This window comes from Gadus chalcogrammus, chromosome 11, assembly GCF_026213295.1.
Source record: "Gadus chalcogrammus isolate NIFS_2021 chromosome 11, NIFS_Gcha_1.0, whole genome shotgun sequence".
Taxonomy (NCBI): Eukaryota; Metazoa; Chordata; class Actinopteri; order Gadiformes; family Gadidae; genus Gadus; species Gadus chalcogrammus.
In genome coordinates, this window is record NC_079422.1 from 19892182 (window position 1) to 19911439 (window position 19258).

The 19258-nt window shown below is 47.3% G+C and overlaps 1 protein-coding gene across 1 annotated transcript in view; it reads right to left on the reverse strand.

Moving 5' to 3' along the window:
• The window catches only part of LOC130392233 (CUB and sushi domain-containing protein 3-like), a 232674-nt gene that overhangs the window by 99712 nt on the left and 113704 nt on the right, over positions 1 to 19258 (reverse strand). Inside the window, 6 exon segments of the mRNA XM_056602701.1 lie at positions 5570 to 5674; positions 6770 to 6866; positions 7104 to 7228; positions 15269 to 15472; positions 16231 to 16326; positions 17008 to 17121. Coding sequence (XP_056458676.1) covers positions 5570 to 5674; positions 6770 to 6866; positions 7104 to 7228; positions 15269 to 15472; positions 16231 to 16326; positions 17008 to 17121 — 741 coding nt within the window.

Sequence of the window (19258 nt, forward strand, 5' to 3'; positions counted from 1 at the left end):
GGCTAGCCTCGCTACGCAGCGTCCAGGTCAACCGACATATCGGGTCTGAGTGCAAAATCGAAATTGTGAGGAAAAACAAGTATAAGTTCTGCGCAAAGTACCCAGGGTAAGATGTAAGAGCTTTTATTTGAGTATAATTTGTTAGAAATGGCGAATCCATCCGTCAGCGATTAGTGGGGGAAATGCGCTTTGAGGATATCAGTTCGGAGTTGGCAGCGTGTGCCTCCCTCGGTGTGAGCCAATTTCTAATTTTTGACTGCGAATCCATCCTGCCGGCCAATCACAGGTGCTCTAACGCAACGCACCGCTTCTCATTGGCAGAGAAACGTTGAGAGGGAGGGAGCTTCCGATGGAAGGCACGTTTTACCAGCGTTTTCTTCCAAAAATCGTACTCTCTTCTCCCCAATCTGCTCTCTCTCTCTACAACTCTCGGGATCTAACCTAAAGCTGCTCTGAGTGTGGTCTAGTAAAGGATGCCGTCAGGCGTGCCTTTGAAGGTGAATATGAGAGAGCTGTTCCTAATGGCAGTAATATGTTAATTCCAGTTTTTTGGGTTGCCTCCAACCATCCCGAGCTTTTTGGTTCAGCTGTGGTTGCCAAACGCAGCGAGAGATGTAAGCTCAGCAGAGACCGGGAGAGACGGTGTATTATTTATGATTCCATGATGCAACCTAAACAACACACAGTGCTGAGTCACAAGGTCTCCCACACCACGTTTCGTAATGAGCAAAAGCAGGCTGCCAGGTGAGAATTATAGATCACAGAGCAGACACACACACACTGTACCCAGCACACTGATGCAACAAGGTCCAGAGGAACAGAAAGAGTGTTTGATGCGGATTAATTGAATGTAAACATGCTAATTACACTGTAATGACGGACCGAAGCACTGATTAAAAAAAGACACCAGTGAACTCTGAGCTACGGTCAGGGAGGAAAACCAACACACACACACACACACACACACACACACACACACACACACACACACACACACACACACACACACACACACACACACACACACACACACACACACACACACACACCAGCTAACATACACACACACACACACACACACACACAAACAAACAGACACACACACGCACACAGACACACACACACACACACACACACACACACACAGCGATGAGGTAACAGCAGGTCTGCCATTGAAACTAGCCCACTGGAGGATTTGAGGAGCTAATTCCCTCCGATCCAGGAGAAGTTTCAAGGAACCAAAGCCTCAAGATGTCTGCCAGTAGTAGTTTGATATTAAGGTGGAAGACATGTGACGTGAAACATCAAGCGTGGAATAAATGTTTCACCAAACAGGTCTCTCCTACGGTGTAATGGCTGCCGCAGCCGTTGAGAGCCCTCTGCTGCGCTCAAATAATTATATTCAGTATTTTATTGCCAAACATCATCAAAATAGAGAGATGGCAAGCAGTGGCAGGAACAATGCCTGGACAACCGCAGGAGGAAATAAGGCAGAAATGTTTAAATCACTGTACCAGAAAATACATACATAATTATTTTTTTTATGTATTTGGGCAAGTGATCATACAACGTGCAATTTTGGGTGTCTTGAGATTTCTTTCGTTTTATTTAAGACAAACAAAAATACAGAAATGTTCACAGTTGACAGGAGGGCAAATAACAATTTCAGGCTGGGAAATTGCTGTAAATTCGAGTTTAGTTAAATTACAAACCGGCTCATTGACTAGAAAAAAAACATAACAATTTGCTGTGAAATTAAATTGCCGATATTATGATATTACAACCACTTGGTAGGATGCTGTAAATAGATTGCCCTACACTGCTAAAATAATGAGCTGCCTACAACTCAGAACCGCAAATAATGTCAGCATTTTTTAAAGTCTGAATTAAAGGTGTAATGTATGCATGTGTGTAGGATTTCGAGTTTGCAGATTGCAAACAACTGAATATCCCCCCTCCAGCCCTCTCTCTCTCCAAAGACTCAGGCTAAGCTCAGATGAACTTCAAAGGCCTGTAATGAGCCGGTTGGTACTTCCAAAATGTCATAGTCTGCGACAGCATCAAGTAGCCAGGTGTCAAGTGATGAGGTTCCTTGATGGATTAATAAATGGTTTTGATTATGTACAACTAAGGTCATATCGTACAATTAAGATAGCAACTGCGATTACAGATTTCAGACACTTGCTGTCTAATGCTGTTTGTCTGCTCTAGGTTACCGTAGAAGCATGTCGGTACAACATGGCGCACTCCATGGAAGAGGTCCCAGTCTCTATGTAGAGATAAATACCTCTTTCTTATTCAACGCAACCATTCTCAACGCAAATAATTACTAAATATACATTAACATTTAGGGCATTTAGCAGACGCTTTATTCCAAAGCTACTTGTGCAGCCACTATCAATCACTACCTTGACCTATTTCCTGTACACAACAAAGCTAAGAGGATAAGATGCTAAGCAATGGCAAGTACTTTTTTTTCAAGGGCAATAGAGATATTTTCTCTCTTACAATTAAATTTGAGCTAATTTGGATGTTCATTTGAATCAACGACCAAATCAAGGACAATTAAGTATGAACAGACTCACTCACTCACACATTTCAAATCACTGCAAGCAGTGCACCTATAAACCACTAAATAACCTTTTGGAGTTTAACAGCACCGTGTTTCTTTTAGCAGATCATTCTGATCAAACCCTTAACGAAGAGTATTGTACAACACTTTAACCGGGCCTCTAGTGTCTAGCCCAGCCTCTACGACTGTTTTTCCAAGAGCGATATCTCCTAGTATTACACTACAACCATCCCATCCTGAATTTGACCTCTTCCCCTCACCCTTTTGGCTCTGCACTCACAACAGCTGGCACCCGGTCTGTCATTTTTACATTTCCTAACTCCAACCTCCATCACTCCGGAGCCACCCCCGTCTCCCCCATCACATCCATCTCATTACAACCTCCGCTGTCGCCAGTGTTTACGAGCGCCGGCCGTCATCGCTCCCACGCCCGGTCCCCCCGACCTGACCCCCATCATCCCTCATCAGCCGCTGCACGTGTGTGTGTGTGTGTGTGTGTGTGTGTGTGTGTGTGTGTGTGTGTGTGTGTGCGCGTGTGTGTGTGTGTCTGAGAACGTCATGCGTGTCATAAACTTCCTCGGATGCCCTCTCTGAGGTTAGCAGCCGGGCTATGCAGCGGCGGTAAGGAAAGCATTGTGTGTGTGTGTGTGTGTGTGTGTGTGTGTGTGTGTGTGTGTGTGTGTGTGTGTGTGTGTGTGTGTGTGTGTGTGTGTGTGTGTGTGTGTGTGTGTGTGTGTGTGTGTGTGCGTGTGTGTGCGTGTGTGTGCACGCGCACGTACATGTGTGTGAATGTGTATGTTTGTGTGCGTGCGTGTTTGTGCGTCCGAGCATCGTGATAAAAACGTCCTCGGCTGCCCCCTCTGGAGTCAGCAGCCGGGGGATGTGGCGGTAGGGAAAGGTTATATATGTTACCGTGGCGACGGCAGTGGCAGTGAGGGGGGGGGGGGGGGTTTGAGAGATCCATCGGTGCAGGGCCCACTGGGTTCTCTGACATGGTTTAGGGGCGCCTGGGTGAGGGGACGTGTTATGTGGCCGATGGTTCGCAGCCCTTCCTCAATCAATGCCCCGGGAGGTTTATTCTGACATTATGGGGGGCAGGTGCACACACACACACACACACACACACACACACACACACACACACACACACACACACACACACACACACACACACACACACACACACACACACACACACACACACACACACACACAATACCAATACACACAATACCAATACAAACATACACATATGCACGCATATGCGCGCACACACGCACATGGGCACACAGACACACACACAATACCCCACACACACACACACAATACCAAACACACATACACACACACGCCACAAAACCTCTTCCAGAAGACCAGGAAGTGGAGACAAGAGGTGTGTGTGTGTGCGAATTTGTGCAAGTGTGTGTGCGTGAGTGTGTGTATGCCGGTGTCTCGGAGGAGGTGCGGGGAATGCTCAAACGAGATAAATAATCCAGGAAGATTTATCCGCAATTTCTCATCCCAGGCATCCAATCAATGACTCTGCGAAAGGATAAGAAAAGTGCTGACTAAGACACGGCCCAGCGGGTACACAAAGCAAACTTAATAAATAGGACGGACACAATGGCTCCGCGTCGGCCAATAAAACGCCAGAAGCACAGGGGAGCCACTGGTAGAGCACGCCCGCTCGTTGGTCATACCACAGCGTGAGCAACGGAGAACCAGGAGACCTACCCCCATGGTAGTCCCTTCCCCGCCCTTCCGCCAGAAGCTGGCTTCACAGGCATTTCTGTGTTGGGCGGGGAGTTGGGGAGGGGGGGGTTGGTTGGAGGTGGCTCATGGTCTAGGGGGCAGTGTGTGTGTGTGTGTGTGTGTGTGTGTGTGTGTGTGTGTGTGTGTGTGTGTGTGTGTGTGTGTGTGTGTGTGTGTGTGTGTGTGTGTGTGTGTGTGTGTGTGTGTGTGCCTGTTTGTCTGTGTGCGTGCGTGCGTGCGTGCGTGCGTCTGTGTGCGTGCGTGCGTGCGTCTGCGTGTTTGTTATGAGTGTGTGTTATGTTTGTGTGTGCGTGCGGGCGTGCGTGTGTGTGTCTGTGTGTGTGTGTCTGTGTGTGTGTGTGTGGGCGTGTGTGTGTGTGGGGGAGAGGAGGACTTGGAAAGCGGTGTATCCCACTGAGAGACGAGACTCTGAAGCAGTTCCAGGCCCGGGGAGGGGGGGTGGGGGGGGGGTAAGGAGCCCACTGAGAGACACGACAGCAGTACTGTTCTCAGCAGCAGGGTTAGCGCTCGCAGCTTCACAAGCTAACAGACACACACACACACACACACACACACACACACACACACACACACACACACACACACACACACACACACACACACACACACACACACACACACACACACACACACACACACACACACGGCTCTGACACACACACATGCGCTGATACACACGCGCCCGTGTGTCTCTCACTCCCACAAGCATATACAAACATCCCCATGCATATGCACACGCACACACACACACACACACACACACACACACACACACACACACACACACCTCCCACACAAGTGCACACTCATGCATAGTCAAGCACACACACAGACACACACAGGCACACAGAGAATAACTGTCGTGAAGATTAATTATACAAATATAGTATTTTTGCAATTAACTTGCAAATTAGGCTGAAATACAAAGCAAAGAAAAAAATCCACTCTGTTTTTCTATACGTCATGTTGAAGGCACAATGCCGCCCTCAACTCTCTTGATGTTTGCTTACACAACACACGCACTACAATTTGCAAAGAAAAATACCGCATAAAGTACTGCATAGTGCCTCGACTGCCTTTTCGTTCTCGTGTCAGGCCCCTTATGAGCCGATGTAAGCGCTGTGATAGCATGAAGGTACAGCTCACATTCGCTTCCACAGGGGTCGCTATAGACCCCCACACACACACACACACACACACAGACACACACACACCTCCTCATACCTGTGTACTCGAGGTGGAAGCCCGCCGCGGAGACGCTGATGTCGGACTGGAAGGTCAGGAACAAGTTGTTGGAGGTGCTGTTGAGCAGCTGTGGGATGGTGGTACCTGTAACCGCACAGTCGTGTTTAAAGACGGCGTGCTATCGCGCGGTTATTTTTTAACATTCGCAGTGAGCACTATGTTGTTTTACGAGTGAACAGCACTCGTCTCAGTTGTGTGCTAACGAAGAGACAGCTGCTTTCGCTCGGTAATCCTTAATAGCACACAAAACACATTACGCTAGGCCGATGTTAACAAATATGTTATTTCAACAACCACTGCAACCGACTTCTGATTGCTGAGAAATGGACAATTAAAAAAATTGGTATTAGATTTTTCTTGACAACCGAATCTAACAACACACTCGACGGTGCTGACAATGATTATCGTTCGACTATCTGTGATGGAAAACGCCGGGTCATGCTGGAAAAGTCTCAAGCTGCGAACGAATGACGCAGAGGTGGAAGAACAGCCTTTCTGATGGGGCGCTCGCGCCTGCTGAATATTCAGTGTCTGGTCCCACTGAAGTCGAGATAATGTTTTGCATTCAGGCCCCATGCCTTGAGCAATTTCCATGGAGACCGTTACATATAATCAAAGGGCTCCCCCAGGACAGAGTTGATAGCTTGATAGTTTCACTCAAGAAGTTTCACAGCCCGTTTCCGGCCGGCAGCCGTACAAAATAGTCTGTATTAAAAGCGTGCGAAAAGGGCTCCATTCCTAAATGAGATTTGCAACCTTTTGAGAATTATGACACACTCATTCACACAGCGTGGTCACGCATTCAAAGCAAGAGTCATTACACTCGGTCCCTGGATTCTCCAACCTCAGGTACGAATCGCAAATTAACACTGTGTCCCCGGTTTTCTTCTTCTTTAGAGGAGGACCAGGTGGTAAATACTGTTTTGATTATACTGGGCCCAAAGGTAGCTCAACCCAGAAGGACTTCCGACGCAATCAACGGGAACTTAATGCATACATCACCATGTGCTAAACACATATTTTATTTGTATTCCCTTCCCTCGGACTGGGTACGTGTTAAAAAAGAAAGTTTGAGGCGATCCGGAAATTTCACAAGTTTCGCATTTCGCTCTGATTCCGGTGAGACACTGGTTTACAAAGAGTCCCAGATCTCATGTCCTGTTTTGTGTATTTTTTTACCGGAGTAGCTGCCGAGTCTCGGAGCGTTGCCGTCGACGCCGTCGAAAAAGTCCAGCGAATCCCAGTTGTGCTCCGTGGCAAACGTTACGACTTGAATCTTCGAAAAAAGAAACGGGAAAAAGCGTGAAAAACACAAAAATAAACCATCATAAGTTATCACGTAACCAAAACAAACAAAAACAAACGTACACGCTCCATTAAAGAAACGTACATCCACTTTGCATGAAACAAAATCAAGAGACGAGCTCATGAATAATTGCGCAAGACCGTGGAGGCTAAACTTTTAGCTCCCCATCATCTCCCTTAATCTCCAGACTGGGCTGTCCCTGCTCACTTGGATGCCAGCCCCCTCCGGAACAGAGATCTTCCAGGCGCAGTTCAGATAGTTGGCATATGTTTCTGGGTATCCCGGGGAGAGGATGGTCCCCTTCCGCTCAGTTAGTACCCCACCGCAGGGAACTGGAGGGAGGGAGAGGGAGTGAGAGGGGGAGAGGGAGAGGGGAGGAGGGGAGAGAGAGTGAGGGAGGGGGAGGAAAAGGGAGAGGGAGGTTGAGAGGGAGAGGCAGCAAGAGAGAGAGGCAGCAAGAGAGAGAGAGAGAGAGAGAGAGAGAGAGAGAGAGAGAGAGAGAGAGAGAGATGAACAGAGAGAGAGAGAGAGAGAGAGATGAACAGAGAGAGAGAGAGAGAGAGAGAGAGAGAGAGAGATGAACAGAGAGAGAGAGAGAGAGAGAGAGAGAGAGAGAGAGAGAGAGAGAGAGAGAGAGAGAGAGAGAGAGAGAGAGAGAGAGAGAGAGAGAGAGAGAGAGAGAGAGAGAGAGAGAGAGAGAGAGAGAGAGAGAGATGAACAGAGAGAGAAAGTTGTTACATAAACAAGTAAACACCGAGAGATGTTAAAAGCAGGGTAGGCCATTTATTTGAAAAGCATTTTCTGGCATATTTTTCAGAAATTCTCTCTGCGACAGCAGTCGATAAATCAAAAAAGAAAAAATGTGCCCTCCGGCTGCCGCAGACCTGTAATAAGCAGTGCAATAATTCCATTCAGTCATAATGAATTGGTTGGACGGGTCACCTGTCTACCTTTCATCCAAAATGAATAAACGGAGCGACAGAGTTCTTCCACACAGGGACAACATAAGTCATTTACCGAAGCAAATCCAGGGATTTTTTCGGCGTCATAGAATGCGTATGTACTGAATGCCTGCCCCGTGCGTGCGTGCGTGCGTGCGTGTTTATGCATGCGTTTGTGTTTAGTGATGGTGGGGGTATGGCTGCATTGTAAATGACACGGATAGAATCATAAATCATCCATGGCTGTCTGAGGCAGTTAAGTAATGTGGCACAGTTCTATCATGTTGACGCCTCGTTGCACATGTGAATACCAACATCAAACTTCACCAGTGGGCTTTTGAAGTTACGACGATGGCTTTTCCCAGACAGCCGCAGAATGAAAATAGCACCGACTTAGGGCAGCTCTCGGCGGAGAGCCTACATTTTGGGGATTTTAATTGACTTGATTTGCGTGTGGGGATATTTGGGAGACGAAAGCCTCAATGGTATTGGGAAGCATTTCTTCCACGGGAGGTGTTTAAGGTTTGTACACTCCCTCCTCCACGTTAAAACTCATGTTTGGAGAGAGAGAGAGAGAGAGAGAGAGAGAGAGAGAGAGAGAGAGAGAGAGAGAGAGAGAGAGAGAGAGAGAGAGAGAGAGAGAGAGAGAGAGAGAGAAACACAGAGGTGGCCTATAGTTCCCCAAGGCACTGGTGGTTACATAGGAGGCTGCTCTCCTCTGCGGCAGAAATAAGAGGCATATAGAACTAATCCCATGCTGGTTTTACGCGTGTTGGTTTAATAAGTGTGTCACCACCCCTTCTGCTAGTGTACCACTGAATCAGACCTTGTGAAAATGGGATTGAGAAGAATAAGAAAAAAATAAGTTATTGCAAGTTCCCCAAGTAATGAAGTCACGGAGGTAAAGAAGACCAAGAAGTCCAATTAACCTGTACTCGTCCTTGCCCTTGTTATGAATGGCACATAAAGACTTTCTATCTACTGAATAACTTATTATCACATCAGTAATGTCTAAAATAATAAACCAGATCAAAAGATTTGTCAACGAACAGGCAGCAGGTGCACCTGGTTCATCCATTACAGTCTCGGTGAGCGCCCCGTGGTCGAGGACAGCGCATTAGAGGTGTTGAATGTGACAAAGCACTGGACAAAACACACTCTCCTCCTGCTGAAACGTGGGCCTGTGTTTTCTCAATATTGGAACGAGCAAGTGCAAAGGAGTGCATGGCTACAGTGATTGTCTCCCTGGACGCGGTCACTCCGCTTTTGTTGGGTTCCAGGCTGCAACACCCCCCCACCCCACCCGCCAGATGGTGGCTTTTCACTGGGCATCTGGTCTGGACACCCAGCTCATTTCCCTATGCATTTTAACCACGTGTCAATAAAAATGGAAAGCGAAAGCATTTGGAAAAAAAGGAATGGAAAGAAAAAAGTCATTTAAATTCAGAGCTAAATGATGTGAGGCATTTCGTGCATGACAAGAAAAATGTCTGTACCTAGTTCTGAAGGGAATAGGACCGGCAGTCAGAGAAACAATGACCATGATATTATCCACTGTTTCACCATTGGAGCAAAAATATTAAAAGTCTGAGTGAAGGATGACAAGGCAGCCCGGGACAAGGAAACGCACACCGTTTCATCTCCCCGACGTCGGATGAAATGGTGTTTTTCGTCGGTTTGAAAGAAAAACACAATCGATGGTCTTCGATATGCGTCATCTGAATACGTTGAGACTTCACAAACGAATCCATCCAACACCTCAAGGAATTCAAAGTGAAAGATATAACAAAACAGAGATCATTCATATAAATAAAAAAGGCAGAGGTGATTCGATATAGGTGTTATTATTCACGTCACAGCAATTTTAAACTCATCAATATTTGACAGGTGAAATCCACCAAGCGACTCACGACGCCCTGAAAGTGATGCTAAAGCGACTAGTTCGTTCCGCCAGTTCCCAGGGAAGCCCTCAGAGAAATGAGCTCTGTGTAACAATACGGAGCAATCACACAACATTCACATAATCACTGTCACGCCGCAGCCTTCGGTGGGGAACTAATTTGGTTTACGGACGGTTCGATATTGAGATCGATTAGCTTGACCGTATCCTAATCAAAGGGAAACAGCTTCCATTACAACAGCGTATTCCGTTCTGGGGAGCAGCGCTTCGAGTGGGTGGATGGCAGCAAAGACTTGCTTTTTCGGTAACGGATTGATATGGATTGGCTACTTAGAAATATTTCGATTTATAACATTGACTGGAACAGGACTTGGGTTGTCCAAATCGTGTTCAGTGATCAGGTGAGCCTTGTTAGCAAACTATGTTGTGTTACCACACAACTAGGGTTTCCTCAAAGTTATCGGCGAGAGCTCTGCGTTAAACGGAGATTGACCGTTTCTCCAAAAGTCAAACCGAGACATTTACAGGCTGGTTCTGTCCTTTATATATTTAGGCTGACAACTGATTGATGCGATGTATACAAACATTGTCATGATGGAAAGATTAACATACAGAGAATCCCTGGTGACTGCAGTGTCCTTCAGAGGGGGTACTTGAGTGAGAAATTAAGAAGCATAAACACTCATTTCTGGAGAGTCGTGCAGATGGCCACTGTGGCAGTCAAGGTTAAATGTTCTGTTTACTGGCCTTTCAGAAGTAGTTGTCCTTGTTTAATGATTGGACGATAAATTGCTCCACTAAACACCGGCCTATAAAATGCACTATTATATTAGCGTTGATAATTCAGAACAATCTTGCGTGACATGAAAAGCCTCTTGAAAACCTTTGCTTAATCGTCATGGGGATTAGAGAATACAGGGATAAACTGAGATAAATATGGAGAAAAATGATCGGTTGTCTTTTAAAAACACAAACACTACTATTAGTACTAGCAATAATAACAATGTTAAAGAATGTAACGCATATAATAAAACAATCCCAAAAGACTATTGTTATGTGAAAGTCTAATAACATGTAAAACACAAACATAACACCCGCAGTGGAAATTTGCCTCTTAACCAATTCACCGGGAGAACAGTAGAATAGCAAATAAGAACGACAAACAATAATGCTATATAGAGCCGATATCAGCATTGTAAAAATAAAATAATGGGGCAATATCCATCGGCTGCACTGATTGGTCTCCCTCACGCGGCGAGGGAGAGGGAATGGAGCCGGCCTCCTGTGGCGGCCATGAGACAGACTTTACCGCCGGCAATCGAAAAGCATTCCTTGGGAAATTGCTTCGCTATCTTAACAGCTCCTTCGGGTCTCATGAGCTAAAAGTTAATGTAATTGGCCGGGCATGATTAGAGACCGGAGACACTCGTAAAAGGACGAACGCTTCCCACCTATCCCCGTGGCTGAAGGGCCTGTACGTCTTATTTACTGCGCACGCCGCCGGCAGGTGGGGAGGACGCGTGCGCCGGGACGACCCGCCCCTTTGGATTCTGAGGGCATGGGCGGGCACCGACGATATGCAGGGAAAGTGGCAGGCATGTAGGAGGAATAAACAATCTTTTCAGTGCTTTGAGAGGTTAACAATTGAATGTGTTTATGAGAGTCCTCGGCGAGATTTTAAGTGCGTTTGTATGAAAGGATCAGGTTTTTTTTTTTTTACTGAGATTCACCTAATCTTGTTTCCCTGTTCTTCACATAATTAAATGAATCAAAGCCCACGGCTTGCCTTAATGGGGCTGACCTTCTTTTGAGTTTCTATCGAAATAAAGCTTATTTTGATGGGAACCACGAATAACCAAGTAAAAGGTTTGAACCTTGGTCCTTTAAGATTGTTCAGGAAGGAATAACAGGAAATTTAACATGCTGTCAATCAAGTTATATTAAAATAACCAAAACCTCTGACCACGTTATTTAGACTATAAAAGGCTTATTTTGAGCACTGAGAAATCACCCAAAATAAGAATGATATTAAAATCCCATCATTTTGCAGCAACATCAAAGCCATCTCAAAGAAACTATCTGATAAGTGAGCGATAGAAAGTCCAATATGTTTACATATTTAATTATTTTTGCTTCCAAAGATCAACGAATGAAACAGATAAAGAGCATGTTTATTTCACGTTTGGCATACTAAAGATGGTACACTGAGTCTTAGTTTGATGAATGCAACAAACAATTGTAGTGACATTTGAACCCTAACTCTAACCTATTTGCTCTTAATTAAGGAACTGTCTAAAAACGACAGGCAGGTGAATTCCAAAGAGCAATTACTTTAATGACTTAATCAGAAATGTTCCAATGTTATTGTGTTTCCTCGTTCGCTCACAAAACACATGGATTTAGTCATTAAACAGTTATTGCAGTTTAAATCCGCTGTTTGGGTTTTTTATAGGGTCCTTATGTTCTCTGCTAACTCTACTCCGCTGGCAATATTGGACTAGGAGATATTTAATGCAACATATTTACTAGCCGCAAATAACCCCCGTTCCAAGAAGAAATTGAGTTAAGCAAACCAAAAAAAATGTAAGTCTTTATGGTGACCATTTCGTAGGGGAGTTGCATTGATATAGTCTAGATACAACGTATGATAATTTCAAATGTGCCGTCACCCACTTTGCACTCACCAGCGGCTTAGTGCCTTTGGGCAACGGGTGAAGCCTCTGTGCTTGTGGCTCAGAGTACCACCAACAGCACGGCAATGAGCTTGGCCTCCACGTGTTTCCTAAGTGTCCTAAATAAAGGCCTTATCTCACCGCAGAGATGGGCTTCGGCCAGGCCTTTCCAAACCTCCGGTCTGAGGCGCTGTAATTGGGCTTCTGAGACCCGCGGTTTGTGGATGCTTCTTAGAAAGAAAGAATAAAATCTGGCTATTTGGCCGCCACAGAGGAGGCATCCCAGCCTGCAGTAACCACCGTCTCAGAGACTCGGTGTAAATAAGTCAGGAGAACAAGGGAGCCTGTATGGATCCTGACAGTTATCATGAACCATACGCCGACGGGGAAATGCGCTACTCGTGGCTTCCACGGAGAAAGGGAAAAGGACAAGAACTGAGCATTAAATATCTAGATGACACCCCGTCTCTCCTCTCTTCGCCTTTCTGTCTGCCTTGATCATATCAATAATGTATATATGCATATGCATATTAATATAAATGGAAAAGGATACACCAGCAGACATGAAGAGTAAGGCTTTTTGAATACCATCGTCATGGTAGAATAAGTCTCAGCGCTTGAGATGTAAATGAAAATATCCCAGCGACATGAAGTTGCTCTGATCCACTGATCCCCAGACGACAGCATGCTCCACAGCACACTCTTGACGTTAAAACAATACCTTTCCAACTGTTACCCAAACACTTTGGGTCAGGTACAGGCAAAGAAAGTGCACGAAAAGCAAAAACGTCTCCTCGCATCATGAAGAAGGACCTGTGTGGAAACACTGGACCCCTTTTACAGATCGTCTATAGCAGGGTAAACCCACTTCCTGTGGCCTGTTCCTGCAAGTGAAACATTCGGTCGGTTTTATCGATGTCTGTAGCAGCACCGGCACGGTATGTATACTTACTTGACTAGTTGGGTCTATACTAAATCAAATCCATAATCGTGTGTTTTTCCTACTCTGAAAATGGTTTATATATAAAATAAAATAAAAAAAAGACCACCCAAAATGTTGTCGCCATGGTTGTCGCCTGCGTTTCCGCACCACACCAATGTGCCCAGACAAACCCCCCCTTCGGCCCTTAGAGCCCGCCGTCGGACACCCCCTCCAGGCCCCCTGGGCGAAGCGTCTTCCCATGATGCATCCGTCCGGGGCCAGCTAAATCGAATCCCGATTTACCGAAGTGCCGGTTCAACACACAGTGACCACAACACCCCCGTGTGCTCCACCTGCTTCCTGTTTACGCATCCAGAGCAAAAACAAGCCTTGACCGGGTCGACCAAGCCGCTCAGCGGAGAACGAGAGGCCATGGGGATGCGGGGGGGGGGGGGGAGGGGGCGGTCCCAGCTACCACTGGGCTGAGTAGGGGGGTGGGGGGGGGGGGGGGGGGGGGGCTCCTGTTGCACTTGTACCCAGTGGACCCTGATGAAGCGGGCATGTTGTTGTGTGTTTTTTGTTAAGGATGCCATGAAACGGTCTCTGTTATTCCGGACGAGTACACTGCCTGGAGGGGGGGGGGGGGGGGGGGTAAGACGCCTCAGCCAGATCCAATCTGATGCTAAAAAAAAGAGGCCTGTGCTGAAATTGGATGTGCGTGCATAACCCCCGCCGTTTCTCCAGGGGCCCTGCCCGTCCGTTGGCAGTGGACTGGGGGGGACGGGGGGGACGCCTCCGCCAGCTGGACCGTCGGCCACGCTGGCACTCGGCCGCAACTCGATGGACCCCCACCCACCCCGTCCTGCTTCATCTAAATCCAGCACCGCAATCTTTTCGCCCCAGGTGCTGCATGACTGCGAGTGTATGGTGTGTGTGTGTGTGTGTGTGTGTGTGTGTGTGTGTGTGTGTGTGTGTGTGTGTGTGTGTGTGTGTGTGTGTGTGTGTGTGTGTGTGTGTGTGTGTGTGTGTGTGTGTGTGTGTGTGTGTGTGTGTATGAGGGTGTATCTATGTGTGGGTGCGTGCATATGTGTCTGTGTGTGTGTGCGTGTGTGTGTGTGTGTGTGTGTCTTCGTAAGTGTGTCGTGTGTGTGTCTTGTTTGTGCGTGCATGTGTGCGCGCACATGTGTGAGTGTGTAACGCTGTAACGCACGTCCAAGATTTTGGACGTGCTAAAGTATGCGTGGGCACGTCGGTGTGTAAACCCTGTTTGTTTTACATGTGAGTGTCAAGCGGTGTGTTCATTGATCCTGCCAAATGGCTGGGTGCATTAATTAGCCGGCCCCATCGCCAGCCACGTCCATGCACATCTTAACTAGCGGTCTGGGCTCCGAGCCGCTCTGATGCCTTGCCTTTGATGAATGGCAGAGGAGAGTTAACACAAAGCACTGATACTGATACTCATGCACTGCGCCGGGCTCTTCTGCACTGCCCGTTGGTGGGTGGTGGGAGCGTATGTGCGTGCGTGAGAGAGACTATGCGTAGGTGTGTGTGAGAGAGTGAGACACTGTGTGTGTGTGAGTGTGAGTGTGAGAGAGAGAGAGACCGAGAGAGCAAAAGAGAGAGAGAGAGAGAGAGAGAGAGAGAGAGAGAGAGAGAGAGAGAGAGAGAGAGAGAGAGAGAGCAAGCAAAAGAAAGAGAGAGAGGCAGAGAAAGGGAGAGAGAGAGAGAAAGAGACAGAGATAGAGATGGAGACAGAGAGAGAGACTCTCAGAGACGCAGTGAGAGAGCGAGGGAGAAAAGAGCGAGTGTGAGAAAGAGAGAAAGAGGGAGAGAGACAGAGACAGAGCGAGAGAGAGTCTCAGAGAAGCAGTGGGCGAGGGACTGAGGAGTTGTGCATCAAGCTTGTCTGTCTGTGCTGGGCGGGGCGGGCGGCTCACCAATGCAGGTGGGCACGGTGCCGTTCCACTGGGCCAGGGTGTTGGGCACGGCCTCGCACCTGATGGCACTGGAGCCGAGCAGCGCGTAGCCCGGGCTGCACTCGAACGCCACCGCCGTGCCGACGCCAAAGTCGTTCCCGATCCGCTTCCCGAAGCGAGGCTCGGGGACCGAGCTGCACTGGGAGGCGCTGGTCCTGGGGACGGCTGGGGAGAGAGACAGAGACAGCAGGGGAGGGGGAGAGAGACGGGGAGAGAGAGAGAGAGAGAGAGAGAGAGAGGGACAGAGAGAGAGAGGGAGGGAGTGATTGAGAGGGGAGAGTGGGGGAGAGAGAGTGAGCAAGAGGAGAGAGAGAGAGGGGGGAGGAGAGAGGGATAGTATGAGAGAGGGGGAGGGAGCGAGGGAGAAGAGAGAGAGAGAGAGATCGAGAGAGAGAGAGAGAGAGAGAGAGAGAGAGAGAGAGAGAGAGTGAGAGAGAGAGCGAGAGCGAGAGACAGAGAGCGAGAGCGAGAGAGAGAATGAGAGAGACAGAGATTCAGAGACAGACAGAAACAGACAGAGAGATAAGAGAGCGAGCACAGAATGAGTAAGGAGAAGGGGGTTGGACAGAGAAAATTCATTCAGAGCCCGAGAGGAGAGCCCCGGACCAAGAAGGCAGAGAGGGATGGTTTATCCACTCTGAATCTCCCCCTCACACCATCAGTCAGTCCAGTCAGCTGTGGCGGGATAGGTTCCCTCCATGCTGATCTATCGCTGGGCAGCAGAGGACGGCGGCACACAGCTGAACGGGCCCTTTATGTAGGGAGTGATAAACCCCAGGCAGACAACATTTATATAGAACAGGAAGAGGGCCCGGGCGATGCACTCGCTGCCAGTAATGGCGTTTTGCTTGTTATAGCCGGCCGCGGTGGTAAAAGGTTAAAAACATTTAAAAAACGCGATAAAACGGTAAAAGGGCCCGTACCTTGATAAACAAAATGAAATCCTTTAGCCGTCTCGTCCCCCGTGGTGGTGAACTTGAGGGTGATCTTGTTCCCTGAGCTCAGCGGGAGCGTCTCTCCTGGGATGGGGGGAGAAACAAAACACAGACGACTTGTGTGACGGCGAGCCTGACATTAACAGATCTCAGGGATTGACTTTAATTGCTTTGAGATGATGGATTCGGTGCGATGCTGCTCATTTCATTAACTGCAGAATGAGTTTCTGGTTACGGAGCGAGCATTATGAGATGGGATTGATTTCATTACGGCGGAGCAATGTGTTATGTAACCGTTTATAATTGCCTACACTGTGTTTGAATTCTCGCAATTAGACAATCTCAGTCTAAGACCAGTATAACTGACATAAACTTGAGTAATAAAATTCACATATAGAGGACATCGCCAATGATAAAAAACAATGAATGAATGAGGTCTGTTACAATTATCATTTGAATTGTTTTAAAGTCAAAGAAGAGGCAGTGAAAAACATAACAAATGCTTCGACTTTTCCCAACCGAAAAACCGTTGTCCATTAACGCCACTTTTTCAGCTTTCCCTTCGAAAGAAAGTTAGCTTGTGATTTAAACCGATAAGTGATGTCAGAGATAAGCCTGCGCCCGCAAAATTGGGAGAGAAACGGCCGCCTTTCTGGGCAGGCTATCATCCCCGAAAGTGGCCACATTGCAGACCTCAAAGTGGGAGGGGAAAAAAGGGAAGGAGAGGGGATATGGGGGTGAGAGGTTTCATGAGGTGTGTCCTACCTGAGTGAGAGCCGTGGATGGAGGAGAGCAGGGGGGAGTCGACGGAGGGCCCGTCGTATATCTCCACCACATCACTGGCCAGGGTCTGGAACACCACAAACTGGCCAAATAGAACTGGGAGGGGTTGAGGGGAGAGGAGGGAGGGAGAGGGGGAGAGAGGGGAAGGGACAAGACAGAGATAGTGGGGAGAGAAGAAAAAAAAAAAAAAAAAAGATATTGGAAAATAAACTAAAAATGTGATCTCAGGTTTAGCCCAGCCCGTCGTAGAAGATTCCCCATCATCTGTGAAAGCCTATTACCAGTTGGACCGGCCCGCATCCGAGTGCTTTGCAGGAGAGTTTAGTGAGCCTCTCCAGCGTATCTGTCATGTTGAAACAACCCGTCACCAACAAATGCTTTTTTCTTATTGATTCGCTTCATATATTGTTATTTTTTTTTTTTTTTATGGTTTCCATTTCTTTCCACTTTACAAAAAATACTGGGTGTATCATTACGCTATACACTCAAATTGGATGAAATCAAAGACACAAAATATGCAATTGTAAGACCTGCAGACGAATAATTGCATCGAAGAATAATTCATTTAATTATACTCCTCACAGTCAGAGCAGATCAAACCTCTCACAGATTTAGCATTGATCCCCTGTTTGCGTTTCATTTGAACAGCCACAATCCCCCCCAAGTAAAAGCGACTCTCCTCTAAGCCGGGATTTGTCTTGAGCAAGGTGTGTGCAGAGCACAATGAAAACGCTGAAAGGGCTCCGGATGAAACGCCACACATTCCCCACTGAACACTCATGAGGATTGACAGATGCAAAAATTTAGAAATCGCATTATTATACCAACGTCTGGGGGGGGGGGGAACCGCATGTATTAGGCGGGGAACGGGACGAAATCGTTACAAGCTGCCGGGCTGCTTTTCAGCACGCCGACTGAAGCGTGCACACGCCACACTGTGGTGTGGTGGCATCCACCTGCATCGTGTCGGTCCCCTCTCTCTGCTCGGCATGTTGATTACGCAGGGAGGAAGCACAGCCAGCCTCCCGCGTCACAGGCTGCCGAACGCTCCGACCCCCGTAATCAGTTGGCGTGGCGGAATGACGAATAATGATTGTGGGTGAATAAATAAAACATTACCCATTCATACTCATCTCGACTGCCTCGAGGCTTATACCGGGGCTACGCTGTGCCCTTAAATCAAACTGTCAAAAAACACACACGACGATAAACAACGTCTGAAATATGAAAATCTGTCGCCGGTGTCTCGGAAGAGGTATACATCTACCCGATGGTGGGGTAAACTAAACGCGGTGTGATTAAAATATATATGGGAAATGACACATGAATTATGCACCAGGTTATTTACAAAGTGTTGTACAAACTCCTCTGATCTTTCTATAATGAAGTGAGGGGTGACGTCTATAGGAGATCTAAAGCAAACAAGGTCTGTATATACTGTCCTGCATGAATATTTCCAATTAGCCGCACCTTGTTTACAGAGCCTTGGAATAATCTGATTTCTCTCTCCAGGACCGAGTAAACGGTCATGAATGAATGGTTGAATGGACTGGGAAATGCCAGGGGGGGGGGGAGAAAGGTGGAGCAACAGTGTGTGTGTGTGTGTGTGTGTGTGTGTGTGTGTGTGTGTGTGTGTGTGTGTGTGTGTGTGTGTGTGTGTGTGTGTGTGTGTGTGTGTGTGTGTGTGTGTGTGTGTGTGTGTGTGTGTGTGTGTGTGTGTGTGTGTGTGTGTGTGTGTGTGTGTGTTAACGTTTACTTATGTGCTTATGTGCAAGTGTGTGTCGGGGGTTCACGGACACAGATAACGGTCTCAATCTCACACTCTGCTGCCCAGGCGTCATAGTAAAGCCGAACACTCAGCAGGTTTCTCCCTGTCGTTACCTTCATTTTATTTTGAAGAGGTGGATTCTAGAACTGCACCTCTTGGCCTCCACCCAACGACGACACACGTAAACACATGAAAAAAAAAATAGGGCAACTGGCTCACTGCAAGAAAGCGCCATTGCAAACCCCTTGACACAATTTAATGTTGAAATATCAACTTTCGATTTTGGCGTTTTGTGTTTTTTCTGTTACAATCAGCGCCCCGAACACGTTAATTAATCTGTAGGGTAGGCAATGTTCCCCTCTCTCGTGTGACATTCTCAAAAAAAATAAAGAGCAACCAGCATATTTGCTTCATTTGGATAATTAGTAATCTCATGCAGCCAGCTGTTCGTAAAATCGGGCAAAG